Source organism: Phyllostomus hastatus, unplaced genomic scaffold (genome assembly GCF_019186645.2).
Source record: "Phyllostomus hastatus isolate PE091 unplaced genomic scaffold, TTU_PhHast_1.1 phas_contig_80, whole genome shotgun sequence".
Classification (NCBI taxonomy): domain Eukaryota; kingdom Metazoa; phylum Chordata; class Mammalia; order Chiroptera; family Phyllostomidae; genus Phyllostomus; species Phyllostomus hastatus.
The window spans coordinates 6236299-6255364 of NW_025333960.1; the positions used below are offsets into that span (position 1 = coordinate 6236299).

Here is a 19066-nt window from a genome sequence, read left to right on the forward strand (position 1 = left end):
GAAACTTTGGTTTTAACACACTAGGTTATTTTAATGCTTAATGTTTTTTATTATATTTCAGCATATTGTGTAATAGCCACATAAGTCACCATCCCAGAACTTCTTAGTTCACAGAATAGAACCAAGTTAATTAATGGGCATGTTTAAATATTATCTTTGTTTGCTACTATATGAGCAATATTGTATGTAAAGGTAAATATTTGCCTGTAATAATTTATTTACTACTAATACTTGCCCCTCAGTTTTAAAGTGCCAGGATATTACCAGGCTCTTATTGAGTGCTAGAATATCTTGGGGTTATTGTGAATCAGACTGAATTAAATTTACATAAAACCCTAATCCAGTCTGCTGGTTGAGAGATTGACTATGGATTTGGTTGTCCACAATGTGTGACTAATTTGTTTGAGCATGCATATTTGGTGGGTGAGCTATTCTGTATATTCATTTTGCAGGAGCTGATGTGGCTAATGTCTGTAATGAAGCTGCTTTGATTGCTGCAAGACACCTTTCAGATTCCATAAACCAGAAACACTTTGAACAAGCAATTGAAAGGGTGATTGGTGGTAAGGCATCTGAATGTAACTCAAGTCACAAAGCTGAGAAGATGAATTTGAGGCCAGGGATTTCTCTTTTTTTGGCAAGATCTAGAAGCCAAAAAAAAAGTATATCTCCCTAGCTGTGGGGCTTACCATGCACCTGCTATGTTCCTTTGGTGCTGCAACCCCCTTCCCTCCCTTGGAGATGGATGATGTAGGAGTTGGGTGAGTCTGAGGTGGCAGCTCACATGCTGCCACTCCTGCATGGGCAGCAAGCAGCGAGATGTCTTCCTCTGAACTATACCAATCTATTTTTTTTTTATAAATGCTCACAACCTTCCTATTTCCAAAAATGAATTAAATGTGCTCTATGTTAAATATAGCTGATGGATAAACAGCTCTAATGACTGTTTAACCAGGAAATGCTCACCTTGCCAGTATAGTGGAGATGCACATAATTGTTTTCCTTACTTTCTAGAGATCTTACAACTTAATACTCATAGAAGCATAGTTAGCAATTCAAAAACTTGGTCATTCAAAGGAGAGAAAAGACTACAGTTAGGGCTACACAGAGGAGGTGGAGTTTAAACTGGATTCAATAGACAGATTGGGTACTGTGTGACAGTGGCATGAACAGAAGACGCTTTGGAGATAGTGTTACATACACCCTGTGTTTCATAGAGGGAAAGTGAACTGGTCAGACTCAAGTTCCTGTAGGAAGTAAAGCACAGCTGAAAAAAGTTAAGTCCAGATTTTAGAAAGCCTTGAATATTAAGCTCAAGGACTTTTTAAAGTGTCCTGTGTAAGACTATGCTTTCAGGGATCATTTCTGTAGTTCGTTATTAAAATGTCCTGTGGCCAATATTGAACAGATGTGGGTTTTTTTTTTCCTGAGCCACTGAGTAATATAATTAATGATAGTTTAGGAAAATGATCTGTCTCTGAAGAAGAGAGAAGCATTTGGAGACAGAACTTTGCAGTCATTCATGTGAGGTAGCAGGCTTTAGCATGGGCAGTTCTGATGGAAGTAGGCAACAAAAAAAAAGGACAGCTTGACAGGCTATAGGAAGAATGGGGTTCTCTAATGCAGCTAGTTTGGCAGAAAATGAGGTATGCTGGGTTTGAGATGGAGCAGGGTGTTCATGTGGAATTCTGTAATACTACAGTGGTATAGACTGTGGTTCCTGGCGTGTGAAGGTGGGTAAGAGGACTCAGGGAGCAGGTGCCTTGTAGCGGGGACAGGGACTCACCTAGTAAGCATTGTCAGATGTAGCAGAGAGGTGAAATGTGAGTCAGTGAAGTCACCAAAGCTTATGTGCTTACAGACCCAGAAGGTGCACCCACAAATAAGACAAGGAAGAAGTACTGTCAAAGAAGATTCAGGAGGTTGGAGGAGAAGGGAGACAAGGGCAAACACATGTTTATTAAGGAAGAGTTGGCAGCAGGATCAAATGATGTGGGGATGTGAGGAAGAATGACCTTTGGATTTGGCAGTGAGACTGTTCTTGGTGACTTCTGACATGACAGTTTGAATTGAGGGGAGAGTATGAAGCCAAATTAATGAAGATTCCAGTGAGGTTCTAGAGCTACGATAGCAATGTGCTCAATCTGGGTTAGGTTTTTAAGTAACTATTGAATGAGTGACTACCAACCACTTATTCTAAAATTTGTTAATGAAAAGAAAAAATATAAAATGACAGAGGTGTGGATGGAATTAAATGAAGTAAATCACTATAGAAATGTGAAAACTGCATATTGGTGCCTTTTTAAGTCAAGGGGATGCTATCAGTGCTTAGTACAAAGTGGGACTGTGAAAACAGGGCTGCTGGTAAATAGAGTTGGAGGCCCTGCTCTGAGGGGGTGGATCCTTACCTGTTCACAGTTCATCCACTGTAAACTAGCCATGGGTAGCCTTTGTTCTGTGATAATATACTAAAAATGAAAAATTCCTATGATAAACTATGGGGGAAATTTTGTTTTCTCAGGTAAACAAGAACTCCTTGTCTTTGTAAAACAGAGGGCTTGTTAACACACCCTTTATAACGTCCCACCCTTGTATATACTTTCCACTTGTGGTATACAAATACTTGCCTTATGTTGTATCATTGGTAACATAGTATTCTCTCTCTTTTTTTAAATCTTCTAGACTCCTTAATATGTTATCAGTTAATAAATTCTCTCAGATGAGTTATGTCTTGAACACAACAAAGCTACTTTTGTCAAGGTGTAATGAATTGTATTAGTACAAACTGTGTCATTAGTTTCTACATTACAAAGGTGCATATGAGGTTCAGCATTGACCTTTATCCAAGCCAGAGAAGAATTGTGCACAGATTAGGGGCCCTTCAGCTCTGTGGTTGACCTATAGGCCCACCACAGGCTTCTTGGGGTTTATCTTCTCTGGTCTACCCTGTTGCTCCTTTGTCTGGCTCTTAGAACCCCCTTGGGCTGTTTGTTGGGTATGCTGGGTACTGCAACATTGGCCTAACCACCTCTCTTCCATCAAGAAGAGAGAACAGAGCCCTGGCTGGCATAGCTCAGCGGATTGAGCGCAGGCTGCGAACCAAAGTATCACAGGTTCGATTCCCAGTCAGAGCACATGCCTGGGTTGCAGGCCATGGCCCCCAGCAACCGCACATTGATGTTTCTCTCTCTCTCTCTTTCTCCCTCCCTTCCCTCTCTAAAAATAAATAAATAAAATCTTTAAAAAAAAGAAAGGAAGAGAGAACAGGCAGTTTATCATGGCAAGCATCATTGCTTTCCCAGTGCTTGGTAATTCTGAATACCTAGACTGAGCTCTTTCCAGACTGTTTTCTATGAATATAGTGTGTGTGTGTGTGTGTGTGTATTTTTTTAAGATTTTATTTATTTGTTTTTAGAGAGAGGAAGGGAGGAAGAAGGGAGGGAGAAAGAAAGTGTGTAGTTGCTTCTTATGCTCCCCCTTCTGAGGACCTGGCCCACAAGCCAGGCATGTGCCATGACTGGGAATCGAACCAGCAACCCTTTGGTTCACAGGCTGGCACTCAATCCACTGAGTGCCAGCCAGGGTGAATTATATATGTTTTAAGTTGACTTAAATGCTGAATTTAATTTGTCATTTCTGTTTATATCCTAAAATAATATATGTGGCTCCAAATAGTGGTAAAATTAGGGAAAAAGTATGCCTTAGGGTAGGGGTAGTGAATGCATTTTGCTGTAGTTGGATCTGTTTTGAAATTGATCCTTTACTTTTATTCTGACTTTGATCATTTTTCGATTGTCAAAGCATCCTAATTTCTAAATTACCTTTTAGATAAGGGACTGTATAGTATTGGATAACTGTCTTTTTATGTCAGTGTCACTAACACAGTGGTGTTGGTTTTTTATTTTTGTCAGGCTTAGAGAAAAAAACCCAAGTTCTGCAGCCTGAAGAGAAGAAAACTGTGGCATACCATGAGGCAGGTCATGCGGTTGCTGGCTGGTATCTGGAACATGCAGACCCACTTCTAAAGGTAAAGCAGGTTATGTTGAAGAGTAGGCAAGCCACGTGATTGTGTGAGCAATCACTTGAGGGGAAGATTGCACTCCCTCATAGGATAAATAGATGAGATGTTTAAATTTAAAGAAATTTAGCAAGAACATCTGGTAGTAACAGTGGGATAAAGCGGTTATACAAACCCTCCCATGGATAAGCTATGAAGTTTTGGAAAGAAAACTACCATTGAAAGGGACTGAAAAGTTTCCCAAAGCAGACCAAACCTGAGGAGAGTTTACTTTTAAAAAGTAACAGCTGTAGTGAGTTAGAATTGGGTGCTTGTGACTTTTTTACCTGAGGGCTTCGACAGCCAGAGGTGGGAAATGCTGGACTTACAAGGTGGCAGAGGGGAAAGTTCAGGATATGAAGAAAATTGGAAATTTAACAAGAAAATCCTAGAATCAAGAAAGCTATAGAGGGGTGAGACCCAAAACCAAGTAGAAACTGCCCAATTCCTTGGCTGACTGCTAAACTGTGCACACCAAGGGATATCTCAGAGAGCCTGGGAAAGTAAGCAGAGACCAAAGAGACAGGGGTGCACCAAGTGAGACTTAAATTTTCTGCATTTTCAACTGAGTGTATTCCCAAACTGGTGCAGCACGGACGACAGGAAGTAGCATAATTGGCTTGTTTTATTAGGACAATGGGAAATTTAGGGGGGTCCACTGAAGCAAGGGAACCACAGAGGAGACAGCCTAAAAGTGCACACAAAACATTTTAAAAGTGCACACTAGAACTAGTAAGTTAGCAAGGCTGTAGAATTTAAGGTCCATATACAGAGATCAATTGTATTTCTATGTATAGCAGTGAACAATTGGAAGATGAAATTTTAATAATCCAGATTTATTTATAATAGCATCATAAACATGAAATACATAGGAGTGATTTTATCAAAATATGGGATGGGCAGAAGTAGATTCACAGTTAGTATGTGAAACAGGGTTTATTCTTTTATTTATTATCATATTATTTTCCATATGAACAATAGTAAACCTACTTTTCTCCACCCTGTTTTTATAGGACCTGTGCATTGAAGGATTAAGACCTAAATAAAAGTAGAGATATACCATGTTCATGGAATATTGTGATGTTGGTTCTCCCCAAATTGTTCTGTCATTTCCGTGCAATCTCTATCATAATCATAGCAGACTGTTTTTGTAGAAATTGACATGGAATTTATATGGAATTGCAGGTATCAACTAGAATAGTTAATTAAGTCGAAGGGATTACACTAACCGATTTTAGACTTTGTATACAGCTACAGTATGAAGACTAGTATTGGTGAGAGGACTAACACATAGACCAGTGAGATGGAATAGAGTCTAGAAGATGACCTTCACAAGTAATTGATTCATTGATTTCTTTTAACAGAGATACCAAGGTAATTGAAGGTGGGGAGGATTGTCTTAAGTGGTTCTGGTAGCTCAGTGTTTATATGAAAAAAAAAGTAAATGTTGACCCTTATGTCATATGCAAAAAAATAATTTGTAAATAGGTCATAAAAGCTAAAACTATAACACTTCTAGAAGAAAACTTAGGAAAAGGTCTTTGTAACTTTGGGTAGCCAGAAATTTCTGAAGACACAAAAACCATGAACTACAAAAACATTTGATAAATAGGATCTAATCAAAATTAAAAACTGTACCTGGCTGATGTGGCTCAGTGGGTTGAGCGCTGACCTGCAAACCAAAATTAAAAACTGTTTGTCTTTGGAAGACACCATTAAGAAAATGAAAGGCAAGCCACACACTTTGAAAATATTTGCAGTACACACATGAAAAAGGACTTGTATTTAGAATATACAAAGAACTCTTAAAACTCAATAATAACAAAACAAGCAACTTAGTAAAACCCAGTAAACTGCAAAAGACTACTTCACAAAAGGTGGTATATGAATAGATAGTAAGCACATAAAATACCCAATATAGTCATCCGTGTAATGCAAATTAAACCATAAGGAGATTCTGAATGGTTACAATGTTAATGTTGGTCCTTAAGGGTTGGTAAGAATGTGGAGCAACTGGAATTCTCATACATTGCTGATAGAAATGTGAAATGGTCATTTTGAGGAACAATGTAGCAGTTTCTTATAAATGCTTCCATATGACCAAAGATCCCCTCATAGATATTTCCCAAGACAAATGAAAACATAATGTTCATGCAGAGACTTTTACTACTTTATAAATAATAGCAATAAACTGGAAACAACCCTGATACCACTTAAGAATGAAATGTGTATTTGAAATGTTAATATAATGGAGTGCTATACAACAGTAAAAATGAATCAACTATTAATATTGTACACACAACAATGGAGGTGAGTCCAAGAAACTGAGAGGGAAACCAGACACAATGAAGTACTGTATGATTCCATTTATATGCAATTCTAGAAATTGTAACTAATCCATGGGGGCTGAAAGCATATCCAAAGTTGCTTGGGGGTAGAGGGAAGGGTTGACTACAAAGGGAAACCAGGGAACTTTTGAGGATGAAGAGAATATTTTGTCTCTTCATTGTGGTAGCGAGTTAAGTTTGTCAAAACTCATTGATCTTAAAATAGCTGGATCAAGAATAAGTCTTTGTATAGTTGCATGTTACTAACTCATACCTGTAAGTAAACAAGCAGCCTCATCTGTTGTGTGGGGATGTGTTCTCCCCAGTCCACAGAGACTCATGTTTTCCATGTTAGTATTCAAGTGTAAATTAAAAGAGGCTCCCCCGATGTTTTGGAAACTGAAGAGTTGTTTAAAATAAATAAAAGTGCATCCAACATGAAAAAAAACACACTGAACTATACACTTTTTAACAGTTGCATTCTTTTATATATAAACTAATCTCTTAATAAAGTGGATTTTTTTGCAAAATGAAAGGAATTTATTCAATTGCAAAAAGAGGACTAGAAAAGAAAATGAAGTTGATCATCAAGGTCTGCCTTACCCCCTGTCCTGTAAAGGAGGGTGTGGCCATGGCTGACAGTCATGTTGGATGGAGCCTTCACTGTATCCAAGCTCTCAGGAGATGTCACCACTCAGTCAAGATGTCTTGACTCAAAGACTTGACAGTCTTTTTGTCAAGACTGAATAATTTCAATTAAGTTTTATAAAAAGGCAAATACTTTCTGGAACTCTAAGGTTAAGTTGTCCTAAGAGAAATATTTTTCCTGAACAGTCACTCCTCCTAGATCTCATCTAGCCAAGGCTGATGGATTGCCCAGCTGGTGCTTATTTTTCATAAATGAGTTTATCTGTAAATATTATGATCAAGTCTGTATTTGGGGGTGCAGCCTCCAACAGTTTTATGTTTTGTACTTGCCAGGTGTCCATCATCCCAAGGGGCAAGGGACTGGGTTATGCTCAGTATTTACCCAAAGAACAATACCTGTACACCAAAGAGCAGCTCTTGGATAGGATGTGCATGACTCTAGGTGGCCGAGTGTCAGAAGAAATCTTCTTTCGGAGAATTACAACTGGCGCTCAAGATGACTTGAGGAAAGTGACTCAGAGTGCATATGCCCAAGTGAGTATGAGATGGAGTGTTTCTTCCTCACGTTTGAGCAGCGGACATTCATGAATGGTCCTGAAATAGTACTATGGTGTGTGACTGGTTTAGGCTTTTCAGGCAAGGATTATTTCTTAAATCCATTTTAAAGCACTCAAAACTTAAGTAATGACTTTCTTTGGACACTCCTGTTACTCATATGTCAGCTCTTCTGGGTCTGTCACTTTCTCAGAATCTTTTTTTTTTTTTTTAAGATTTTATTTTTACCTGGCTGGCATAGCTCAGTGGATTGAGTTCAGGCTGCGAACCAAAGTGTCCCAGGTTCGATTCCCAGCCAGGGTACATGCCTGGGTTGCAGGCCATATCCCCCAGCAACCGCACATTGATGTTTCTCTCTTTCTCCCTCCCTTCCCTCTCTAAAAAATAAATAAATAAAATATTAAAAAAAAAAGATTTTATCTTTATTTTATTTTTTAGAGAGGGAAGGGAGGGAGAAAGAGAGAAACATCAATGTGCAGTTGCTGGGGGTCATGGCCTGCAACCCAGGCATGTGCCCTGACTGGGAATCGAACCTGCGACACTTTTCTCAGAATCTTTTTATGCCTCATGTAAAAATTTTTTTCTTACTGTCATCTTTTACCTTTTATTTCTTAGGACATTATTTGTTGCGTTTGTATGCTCTTGTGCTGTTTGTAGCTTCATCTTTATTTTTAAAATAATTTTTTCTTTTATATCTTTTTTCTATGTTCTAGGATCTGATTTGAGTTTTTCTGATTCTGATTTTTGTTACTTGTTCATATTTTGTGTAATTTTCCTGATTTATTTTAGCCTATTTTGAAGGAGTAGGCTACAGTTTTCATCTTTTTTAAAATCAGGTGAAATTTATTTGCAGACAAATACTGATTACCTTGAAATGTGTAAACTCCATTCTTATTAATTATCCTCTTAAGTAGAATTTTTAAGTATTTTTTATTGATTATATTATTACAGTTTTCCCAATTTTTTTCTCCCTTTATCCCCCCTCTGCCCTGACCCCCAACCCTCCAGCATTCCTCCCGCCCTTAGTTCATGTCTATGGGTTGTACATGTAAGTTCTTTGAGTCCTCTGTTTCTTCTACCATTTTTTATCTTTCCCTGTCTATTTTATGCCTACCAATTATGCTTCTTCTTCCTTGGTACCTTTTCTCTTATTCTCCTCTCTATCCTTCCCCACTGATAACCCTCTATGTGATCTCCATTTCTGTCATTCTGTTCCTGTTCTAGTTGTTTGCCTAGTTTGTTTTGTTTCTAAGATTCAGTTGTTAATAGTTGTGAGTTTGTTGTCATTTTACTGTTCCTAGTTTTGATCTTCCTTTTCTTAGATAAGTCCCTTTAACATTTCATGTAATAATGTCTTGGTGATGATGAACTCCTTTAACTTGACCTTATCTGAGAAGCACTTGATCTGCCCTTCCATTCTAAATGATAGCTTTGCTGGATAGAGTCTTGGATGTAGGTCCTTGCCTTTCCTGACTTCAAATACTTCTTTCCAGCCCCTTCTTGCCTGCAAGGTTTCTTTTGAGAAATCTCCTGATAGCCTTATGGGCACTCCTTTATAGGTAACTCTTTCCTTCCCTTTTGCTGCCATTAAGATGGTCTCTTTGTCTTTAATCTTGGGTAGCTTAATGATGATGTGCCTTGGTGTGTTCTTCTTTGTGTCCAATTTCTTTGGGACTCTCTGGGCTTCCTGGACTTTCTGAAAGTCTGTTTCCTTCTCCAGATTGGGGAAGTTTTCCTTCATTATTTTTTCAAATAAGTTTTCAATTTCTTGCTGTTGTTGTTCTCCTTCTGGCACCCCTATAATTGGATATTGGAATGTTTCAGGTTGTCCCAGAGATTCCTCAGCCTCTCTTCATTTTTTTGGATTCTTGTTTCTTCATTCTGTTCTGGTTGGATGTTTATTTCTTCCTTTTGTTCCAAATTGTTGCTTCGAGTCCTGGTTTCCTTCTTGTCACTGTTGGTTCCCTTAATATTTTGCTTTATGTTCTTTTGGGTGTCTTTGTTTTTTCATTTTTCAACCAAGCGCAATCAGATCTGTGAGCACTTTGATTACCATGACTTTGAATTCTCCATCGGGTAGGTTGGCTATGTCCTCATCATTTAGTTCTCTTTCTGAGGTTATGCTCTGTTCTTTCATTTGGGCCATATTTCTTTGTCTCAGCACAGAAGTTGTAAGGGGGCGGGGCCTTAGGAATTCACCAGGGCAGGGCAACCCTCTTTGCTGTGCTACCTGTGAGGGAGGGGGCAGAGAAGGAACTATGCAGCTCGCCTGCAAGTCCCTAGCACACCTTCCGAGGGACTCTTGTGTGAGACTGGGAGTTTCTCCCTCCATAGCCCATATCAACTCTGAGTTTCAGTTTCTCTTTAAGTCAGCCCCACCAGTGCAGCCTGCATAGCCCGTTGCCATGCCGCAGCCAGCCCCGTCCCCAAGGTCTGCCTACTTGCTGCCGTTTTTTCTCCCCCAGCTGGCCCTCGTGGTCAGCCACCTCACCAATCTCGTTGTTCTGATTGATTTTCTTTAATTCCTTGATTGTTGGAGTTCCATGCAGTTTGATTTTCTGGAGCTTCTGGTTGTTTATTGATTTTAGATAGGTTGTTATCCTCTTTTTGGTTGTGCAAGGAAGCTAAGGGTTTCTACCTATGCCTCCATCTCAGCCGGAACTCCTTCATCTGTTTTATGAACATGTCTTTCTACCTTGCTATCCTTACCTATGGAGACATTATTCTGCTCTTTTTTTTTTTTTTCATAATAACTTCGTAAGTGATTTTTCTTTTGCCCATTTTTACATGAAATTTGTTTTCCTGACCTCTTAGGAAAGAGGAAGATTGGGGCTTTTCTAGTTTTTTAGCTTTAGAATTCCCCTTTCTGTTATTTTCATGAAGTTTTTAAAAACATGGCTTCTTACTTTCTGAGTTCTCCTGGCTCTGTTCCTGCTCCCCACTTTTATCTGGCCTTCCTTCTCTTTTGTAGTCAGTTTTGGACTTTACTTTCAGAAGCAGTAGTGTCTTCTTTTTGTTTTATTTAAATATATTGGAGTGACATTGGCTAATAAGACTATATAGGTTTCAAGTGTACATTACTATGATACAAGCTCTCTATATTGCATTGTAGGCCCAGCACCTGAAGTCAGATCATCTTCTGTCTCCATGTATTTGGCCCCCTTTTATCCTTTACTACCCCCTACCCCCTTCCCTCTGGTAACCACCATAGTTGTCTGTGTCTATGAGTTTCTGTCTTATATTCCACACATGAGTGAAGTCTCATGGTTCTTAGCTTTTACTGATTTATTTAGCTTAGCATAATATTCTCAAGGTCCATCCATGTTGTTGCAAATAGCAGTACTTCATCTTGTAGCTAAACAGTATTTCATCTTTTCTTATGCCTGAGTAGTATGTGTATACCACATCTTCTTTATCCAGTCCTCTATTGAAGGACACTTGGTCTTGGCCACTGTGAGTCATGCTGCAATGAACATAGGGTTGTATATATCTTTGTGAATGTTTTCAAATTTTCAGGTAGATACCAAAATAGGGGTTGCTGGGTCATATGATAACTTTGTTCTTAATTTTTTGCGGAATATCCATACTGTGTTTAATAGTGGCTGTAACAGTCTGCATTCCTACCAGCAGTGAATGAGGGTTCCTTTTCTCTACAACCTCTCCAACACTTGTTTTTACTTGTCTTGTTGATAATCCAGAAGCTTCTTCTTAATGTAAGGCTTATTTTGGTTAGCTATGGCCCAGACTGTGCCAGCCTCTTCACATAGTCTCCTAGCCCCATGGACTCGGAACAGAAAAATGCATACGCCCCTTCCAGAGTTGGTTGTTCTCAAGGTGATGTGACACTCTTTGTAGGAAGAACCTGGAGGGTTTGAGATTCTTACTCTTAGATCTGTCAGAAGCTTTTTGCTTCTTTTCTACTTCCCTTCATGCAGAGGGTAGAATCTTGCAGGTTTTATAGCTGTTGGGATTTATCCTCACCTGTTTCTCATCTGATTTTGTTGTAGATGTTGTCTGTGGGCTTCTTGTATTCCTCATTGAGGAATTTGAGACACTATTCATTGCTGCCTATATCTACACAGAACACTCTTGTCCACTCAGCCTACTCAAGACTGCCATGTAGATTTTGCCAGGTTAAAGAGCAGTATTACAGTGAAGTGTGTGGAGTTAATGTCGTTGTAAAGACTTACTGGCATTTTATAAAAATATGTTAGCCTATCACCAAAAATGGATGTATACTACTAATGATGTATTCTTTTTCAGATTGTCCAGTTTGGCATGAATGAAAAGGTTGGGCAAATCTCCTTTGACCTCCCGCGTCAGGGTGATATGGTATTAGAGAAACCTTACAGTGAAGCCACTGCAAGACTGATCGATGACGAAGTACGAATACTTATTAATGATGCTTATAAAAGAACAGTAGCTCTTCTCACAGAAAAGAAAGCTGACGTGGAGAAGGTAGGTGCCAGTTGTACAAATGATTCTATACACAGTTTTGCAAAAAAAAGTTTAAAGTGATGATCTACTCTTTTGCTTAGTTTATAGACATTAGCATTTCCCGTACTTGGCTAACTTTTGGATTCCTTCCTTCACTCTGATGTTTCTGTGTCTGTTTTGTCCCTGTGACATGGTGAAAATGTGGTGGTGAGCAAAACCAGTAATGATCCTGGCTGTTGTGGCTCTTAAGAATATGAGTGAGGGATTAATGAAGTCTATTATTAACTACCCAATGAACAATTTAATCTACACTCTTTCCTACCAAGTATTTTTTTTCCACCAAGTATTTTACCAATACAGTAAATCCTTACTTTAATGTTGTTGATAGTTTCTGCAACCTTAAGTGAAATGACATATCATGAAACCAGTTTTACCATAGGCTAATTGATCTAAACAAGAATTAAGTTCCTATGGCCTCTTGTTACTGTTATAACAAGCAGTGCTGAACAAAACAACGTTATTCAAGGCTCTGCTGCATTCCTAAATATGGAGCACAATGGAGTGATAGAAATTTACCATTGTTTTTCACCTCCAGAATGACAAATGAAAGGGCACATAAAAGAATTAGCCAAACTTACTAAGTAGAAGTCAGCACATGAAAACTACATTGGCTTAATTCGGAGCATTCACGAGTAAATCTGCTTCATGGTTTTCATTGTTGTACCTTATTTGAATAGCACGTGCAAAAGTGGCAGATCCTTTTTGAATTCAGTGGATTTCTTGCATCCAATGCACTCTTAATTTTCAAATCCATTGCAACCAAAATTAGAATTTTTTGTTTTTTGAACATTCCACACTCAAATGAGAAAAACACAAATGAAAAAGCCCTATAAAGGATTGACACAGATAGAAGAATATTCTAAAGTAGGCTATTCATAAGCAAGTCTTCAGAAAAGCCTCCTGTGAACCCGCCCTGTGCCATGTAATTCTAAAAATCCATGACATCTTTTCAGAAAAGTACACAGTGTAATTGGGGAGAGAGCTAGTGTCTGTGAAACACTAGAAAGCATACAGCAGTGGCTCCAAGTAAGGAAAGACCAGAGTGGTCAGAGAAGGCTTTACATAGAACATAGGGCTTACACTTGACCTTGAAGGATAGTCAGGTTAAAGTCAATGGGAAAGAAAGGAGCTCTCAGTGTGGAAACTTGAGCAAGGAAGCGTTTGGGGAGGAGGGCAGGATTGAGTTGGCCTGCCTTGACCAGACAGACAGTGGGGGGAAGGAGGACTGCAGTACCCAAGTCCTCAAAAGCTAGTTAGAAAATTTAGAAACACAATTATCAGAATAAAAGTGACTTTTATAATAGTCTGATCCAACCCCCTTTTTTAATGGTAGGGAGTCCTTAAAAAAGTCTTGGGTGGAAGTGATTCAAGTTCATCATTTAAAAGGAGAGTGTGGCAGCAGTGTGCCACTCCCAGTGGGATGGAAGAGACTAGGACAGAGACCACCTCAGAGCTGTTGCAGGCATGTGTTGACATTCCTGAGATGTGCTGGTGGTGGCAGATCTAAAAAACCAAGAGATTTTTAGATATTTAAAGTAGAGAATGAATAGGAGGAAAGCCCTTAGGATGTCTCCAGGACTCTTCCTAGTGGCAGACACTGCCTGGGATGGGGGAGGGATTCAGTCTTGACACCCAGGAGGGCATGAGCAGTAGGCATTTGCAAGTGGTATATGGATAGGAGGTCTAGGCCAGATATAGGGTTTGTTGGTTATCCCCCTTCAATTGTGGAAAAGAAGAAATGAGCTGTAAAAGACAATGTAGGGTGGAAGCGCTCAACTGAGATGACTAGCTCTAGGAGAATAGTGTATGAGTATAGGAAGTCCACATGCATGCCATAGATGCTCAAATGGATCCTGGAAATTACACCTGGTTGTCTACCCTTCCATCTGTGTAGTACATGTCCTGACAATGGTAACAAAGAAATACATGTTTGTGAAGGGAAAATTAGTTCAACAGAGTGAGGATCCTGAAACACCACAGAGTTCTGAGATTCTGCCTGGTCCATCAGAGAATATTAAATATTTAAGAATAATGTGCCAGCCAGGAGCCATCAAGAGGAAAGGTGCCTGCTCTGACTGATGTGGCTCAGTTGGTTGGGTGTCATCCTGCGAAGCAAAAGGTCACTGATTTGATTCCTGGTCAGGGCACATGCCTGGGTTGCTGGTTCAGTCCCTGGTTGGGGTGCATATGGGAGGCAGCCAGTCGATCGATGTTTCTTTCTCACATTGGTGTTTTTCTCCCTCTCTTCTACCTCCCTTCCCCTTTCTCTAAAAATAAATGAATAAAATTTTTTTAAAAATTGAAGAGGAGAGGTGGCTGGATCCTTTGCTGCTATGGCTAGTGCCTTCCTAACTCTGAGCCTCAGTTTACTCATCTATGGGCTAAGGAGTTGGACAAATTGTTCTCTAAGGGAAAGCTTTAGGAGAAAAACAGTAATCAGCTAGCATTCACGTAGTACCTTATCCATATCAGGTACTGCCTAAGATGTATTAACTCTCTTAAAATACCCTGAAACCTCAAGAAGTCACTACATTATTACCCCCATTTTACAGATAAAGAAACTAATACATAAAGAAACAACGTTGCTTAACTTTGCTTAAGGTCATCAGGCAGTTGGTAAGTGTCAGGACCGGATTTGGACCCAGATGTCCTGTCTGCAGAGCCCTTGTCATTAACTTCTAACCAAGCCTGTGCTGTCAGTGTGGCTAATCTGAATTGAGATGTACTGTGAGCATAAAATGCACACTGGGTTTTGAAGACTTAGTATGAAAAAAGAATGTAAAATATATCAGCTATTCTTAATATCATTATATTACATACTGATATGACAATATTTTTGATATATTGAGTTAAATAAAATGATAACAATAAATAAAATAATTAAATAAAAATAATAATAGTTAATAGTTAAAATAATAATAATAGTTAAATAAAATAATAATTATCACAACTTAAGTGGTTAGCTGCAATTGTGTAAATAGGCAAATTTAAGAAATAAAGATGGTCTAAGAATAAATCCTAAAGCTTTTATTTTTTCATATCTTACATATACAATATATTTAAAAGTTAGGCTGTTTTAGTATTCTGGCTATGTTTTTTTAAGAATCTTTATCTCTTGAAGATATAGACAAAAGTATGTGTGGATAAAATGAGACATCTGGGATTTTCTTTAAAATAAACCAGGGAGTCAATGAAATAAAAATGGCTCTAAGTTGATAACTATTGATAGTGGTTATGTGGGGATTAGTTACCTGTTTTTTCTACCTTTGTACATTTGAAAACTCCCTAATAAACTTTTTAAAAGTTTAAAGATAGCAGAAAATTGTTCTTTTTAAAATTTGGAATCTTTAGAAACAGCATTTAATGTAAACTACAGAATGTTAAATTTCTTAGGGAGTTACCTACTAATCTATTTTATGAGATCAGTTTACAGTGTAACCCACTTGGTTCTCCTTGAAAGGGTCAGATGCTCTAACATAACCTCTCTTCCCTGCTCCCCTGACACCATCACTCACTTCCATGCATGTAATTTGGTCAGGTGTCCCTTTTGCGGTGACCCGTTAAAATGTGTAGTGTCAAATTTGTGATTCAGCCATACAAATGAATAGAACTTCAGGATTCATATTTTCATATTACTTTCCTGGTTTCATTTTGTATCTTTGCCCTTGTTTGTCTTTATTATTTTTGGACTAACTTTTGAAATTTCCTGTTCACTCTATTTCTGTCCTTTGCCCCAACACCCCTACTCCCACCACTTACTTATGTACCCTTCCAGAATTTCTTTATGTATATATACACACATAAAAAGATATATTTTCCTGTGTTTGCTTTGGCAGCACATGGCAGTACTAAAATTGGAACGATACAGAGAAGATTAGCATGGCCCCTGTGCAAGGATGACACGCAGATTTGTGCTGTGTTCCATGTTTTTTTTTTTTTCCACAAAGCTGTGCATTTATAAAGAAACCAATTTTTAGAAAATGGAATTTTAAAACATTATATAAATAGAATGTAAGAATAGCAAGGAAAATAAAACCAGATTAAGTATAGTAGATTCAAAACAACCTTATTAAACAAAATTAAGTTAAAAAATATAATGAACTAAAAGAAAAGATGTTTAAAAAATGTAATGTAACCACATTTACACAGGTCTCTGTCTAAATCTAATGAAATGGGAAAATATGCAAAAAAGAATGGGAAAATATAATTTTTCAAAAATAGTGCAGGCAGCAGTATCTAATTATAATTTCATCCTGTATAAACCTAAGTGGATGCAGACATGCTTATGAAAATGATGTAAGCAATCTTTAGTTGAATGCAAAAAAATGTGTTCCACAGATGGCAGAAGATGATTACTATTTAAAAATAGATCTAATTTTAAAAGGTAGCAGTAAGGAAAAACATGTGAAATGAGGTGGCAGCACATATAAAAGTTGGTTTATCACTAAAAGATATATTTCCCTCCTAAAAAGCAAATTAGCATATTATAGACATTATGCATCTCACCTTTTTCATTGAATAGGTGCATAATTGTTCATTGTGTGGGTGTACCAAATGTATTTAGTGACTGCCTTACTGATGGACAACATTTGTTTTTCCAGTATTTTGCACATCTTACTCCAAAATTATGTGACCTTATGTATATCTTTTTCAGTGGTTTTAAACCCTTTTGAGGATGAGGTTGGGTATAAATAAAAACATTAACTTTGAATAGACTTTGCCGAGTAGCTATTTAAATAGGAACTGTTTATGTTTCAGGTTGCTCTTCTATTATTAGAAAAAGAAGTATTAGATAAGAGTGATATGATTGAACTTTTGGGCCCCAGACCATTTGCAGAAAAATCTACCTATGAAGAATTTGTGGAAGGCACTGGCAGCTTGGATGAAGACACTTCACTTCCAGAGGGCTTGAAAGACTGGAACAAAGAGCGGGAAAAGGAGAAAGAGGAGGCCCCAGATGAGAAAATTGCCAATCAGATCCGAGGAGGGAGGCCGTTTTAGCTTGTATTGTGGTTTCGGTTTGCACGTTATTTCAACTCTGGCTTTCTTGGGAGAATGGGAACACTGCTAAGTTGATTTAACCAGCTGCTAACCAGTTGAAGTGGTGGGAAGAGGAGGAGTACTTAACCCTCAGCTTCAGAAATCCCTGCAGGGGTGGCAGGGTGGTTTTCCCCAAGGCCCTGGGCCCTTGGATAGCCCCTGGAAGAGTGGAGATCGGATCCCAGCAGTCTTCCCTCTCCACCGTCAGTGAAAGCCAGCTGAACGTGTGAAGTGGAGAGAATCTGAGAGCCCGCCACATGGAAAAGGTCTGCATCTCACTTTGCATCACCCCACTCTTCATTCCCATTTTCCTTTGAAGGCTGTGAAATTAAAAGAGTCCTGATACGAATATTTTAATTTGACTAATACTTTAAAGATTGAATCCAGATCACATGTTGCTGTTTTAATGGAATGGTTTTCTACAGAGAGCTGTAACATATTTAAAATATGAATGTATTATGTAAATATGGCTTCTTTACATCAAAAATAAAGTGTAAACATTGTACTTCTTTTCTTCTGACCACAGAGAGGGCCACTGTTTATGCTTAGACTGCTTTCTTTTAGAAAACAAAATGTTGGTCTTTCTGGTTCTCTCAGCTCCCATAAGACAATGAGTAACTTCTAGGTTTGTGTGTCCTGGAATGACCTCGGGGTGTAAAGTATATTGATACCAACTCAGTACAAAAATCTGTGATAATGGCATCAGTTTATACCCTTACTAGACTAATCATCACCATGTGTTGGTCACATTGTCTGGGTCTGGAAGTAAGTGTGTAATAATAGTGGGTGTGGCAGGTTGCCCCAAGCCATTAACTGGATTTCGGAGAAGGGCAGTGACAATAAGCTAGGGCGGCCCCTGTGCTCTGAATGGCTTCCCAGGTGTGAATTATAAGCTGTTACCAGTAGTATTGGAAGGGTGTGTGCACTTCCAGAAAAGTGGTCCGCAATGTTACAAACCTAGGTTAGGTCAGAATTCTTACCAAAAGATGGTGTGAAGATGTACTAAGTCTAAAAATGTCACTCTTTGGATTTGGAGGTACCATACATTTCTGCATTTATTAACATATTTTAGCAGCCTCCTTCAGTGTTATTCCAGCATGCGTTGTGTGTTCTTGATATAGTTAAATATGTTGTGGGAATGATGACTCCTCAGATTTAAGACACAGAATCTGTGGCATCTCCACTGCACTGGGCTAGTGGGATGAGGGGTGGCTCAGGCAGGCTGCTCTATCTTGTGACTACTCTTCCAGTTGTCCCAAAGATGCCAAACTCCAGCTCACCTGACACAGGAGCAGCTCTTCTGACCACTAACTCATCATCATAGGAGACACTTGAAGTGTCTTAGCTCCTCTAGCAGTGAGTGACATGCAGAAGTCACAAACAGACTGCCTCCTTTCCTCAGGATGCTTGTGGGAAGTAGTTGAGTGAAGAATTGTTTTAAGGCTGCAAGAGGACTCACACTATCAGGATGTCTAGTGCATTGTTCTCCACATAAGCAGTAGACAACGAAGAGACAAGATACTCTGTACTCCTTTCCCATCCCATTGCAGAGGTACCGGTGTATGCTATTCTGGCTGGCCTCAGCTGGGAGGCTTCTGGGTGGAAGTGAGTTGTGCCAAACATGAGTCATGTTGATTCAGTAAGAAAACTGACAAAGCTGTGTGAGAGACTGAGTCAGATGGTAACCCACACCTACGGCCTCCAGCAGGCCTCCTCATGGTCACACCTGTACTCTAGCACTGTTGTGAGCATTACCTTTGTTGGGACCTAAACCGAGTGTGGCTCACAGCAGGTGCTCCCAGCACCTTTTCTCCTTCAAGGTCAATCAAACCTAGTAGCATGTTTCCAGGTTAGTTGGCGGTGGCAAGGTTTCTTTACCGTAATTTTACAGAATAGTTCAGATTCCTGCTGTCTTCTCAAGGCTGGGGCTTACTTGGCACAA

The 19066-nt window shown here is 38.9% G+C and overlaps 1 protein-coding gene, 1 non-coding gene and 1 pseudogene across 2 annotated transcripts in view; all 3 read left to right on the top strand.

Annotated features, from left to right (window-relative positions):
- Positions 1-17629, top strand: part of AFG3L2 (AFG3 like matrix AAA peptidase subunit 2) — a 43534-nt gene extending 25905 nt beyond the window's left edge. Inside the window, exons 13-17 of the mRNA XM_045849611.1 lie at positions 453-563; positions 3912-4027; positions 7366-7566; positions 11851-12045; positions 16843-17629. Coding sequence (XP_045705567.1) covers positions 453-563; positions 3912-4027; positions 7366-7566; positions 11851-12045; positions 16843-17085 — 866 coding nt within the window. The 3' untranslated portion in view covers positions 17086-17629. The remainder of the gene's footprint in view (positions 1-452; positions 564-3911; positions 4028-7365; positions 7567-11850; positions 12046-16842) is intronic.
- LOC123826498 lies at positions 1341-1481 on the top strand (annotated as a pseudogene).
- LOC123826511 lies at positions 15912-16015 on the top strand. Its single transcript, XR_006787076.1, has one exon. It is a non-coding gene; the product is annotated as a U6 spliceosomal RNA (small nuclear RNA).
- Positions 17630-19066: the final 1437 nt, after the last annotated feature.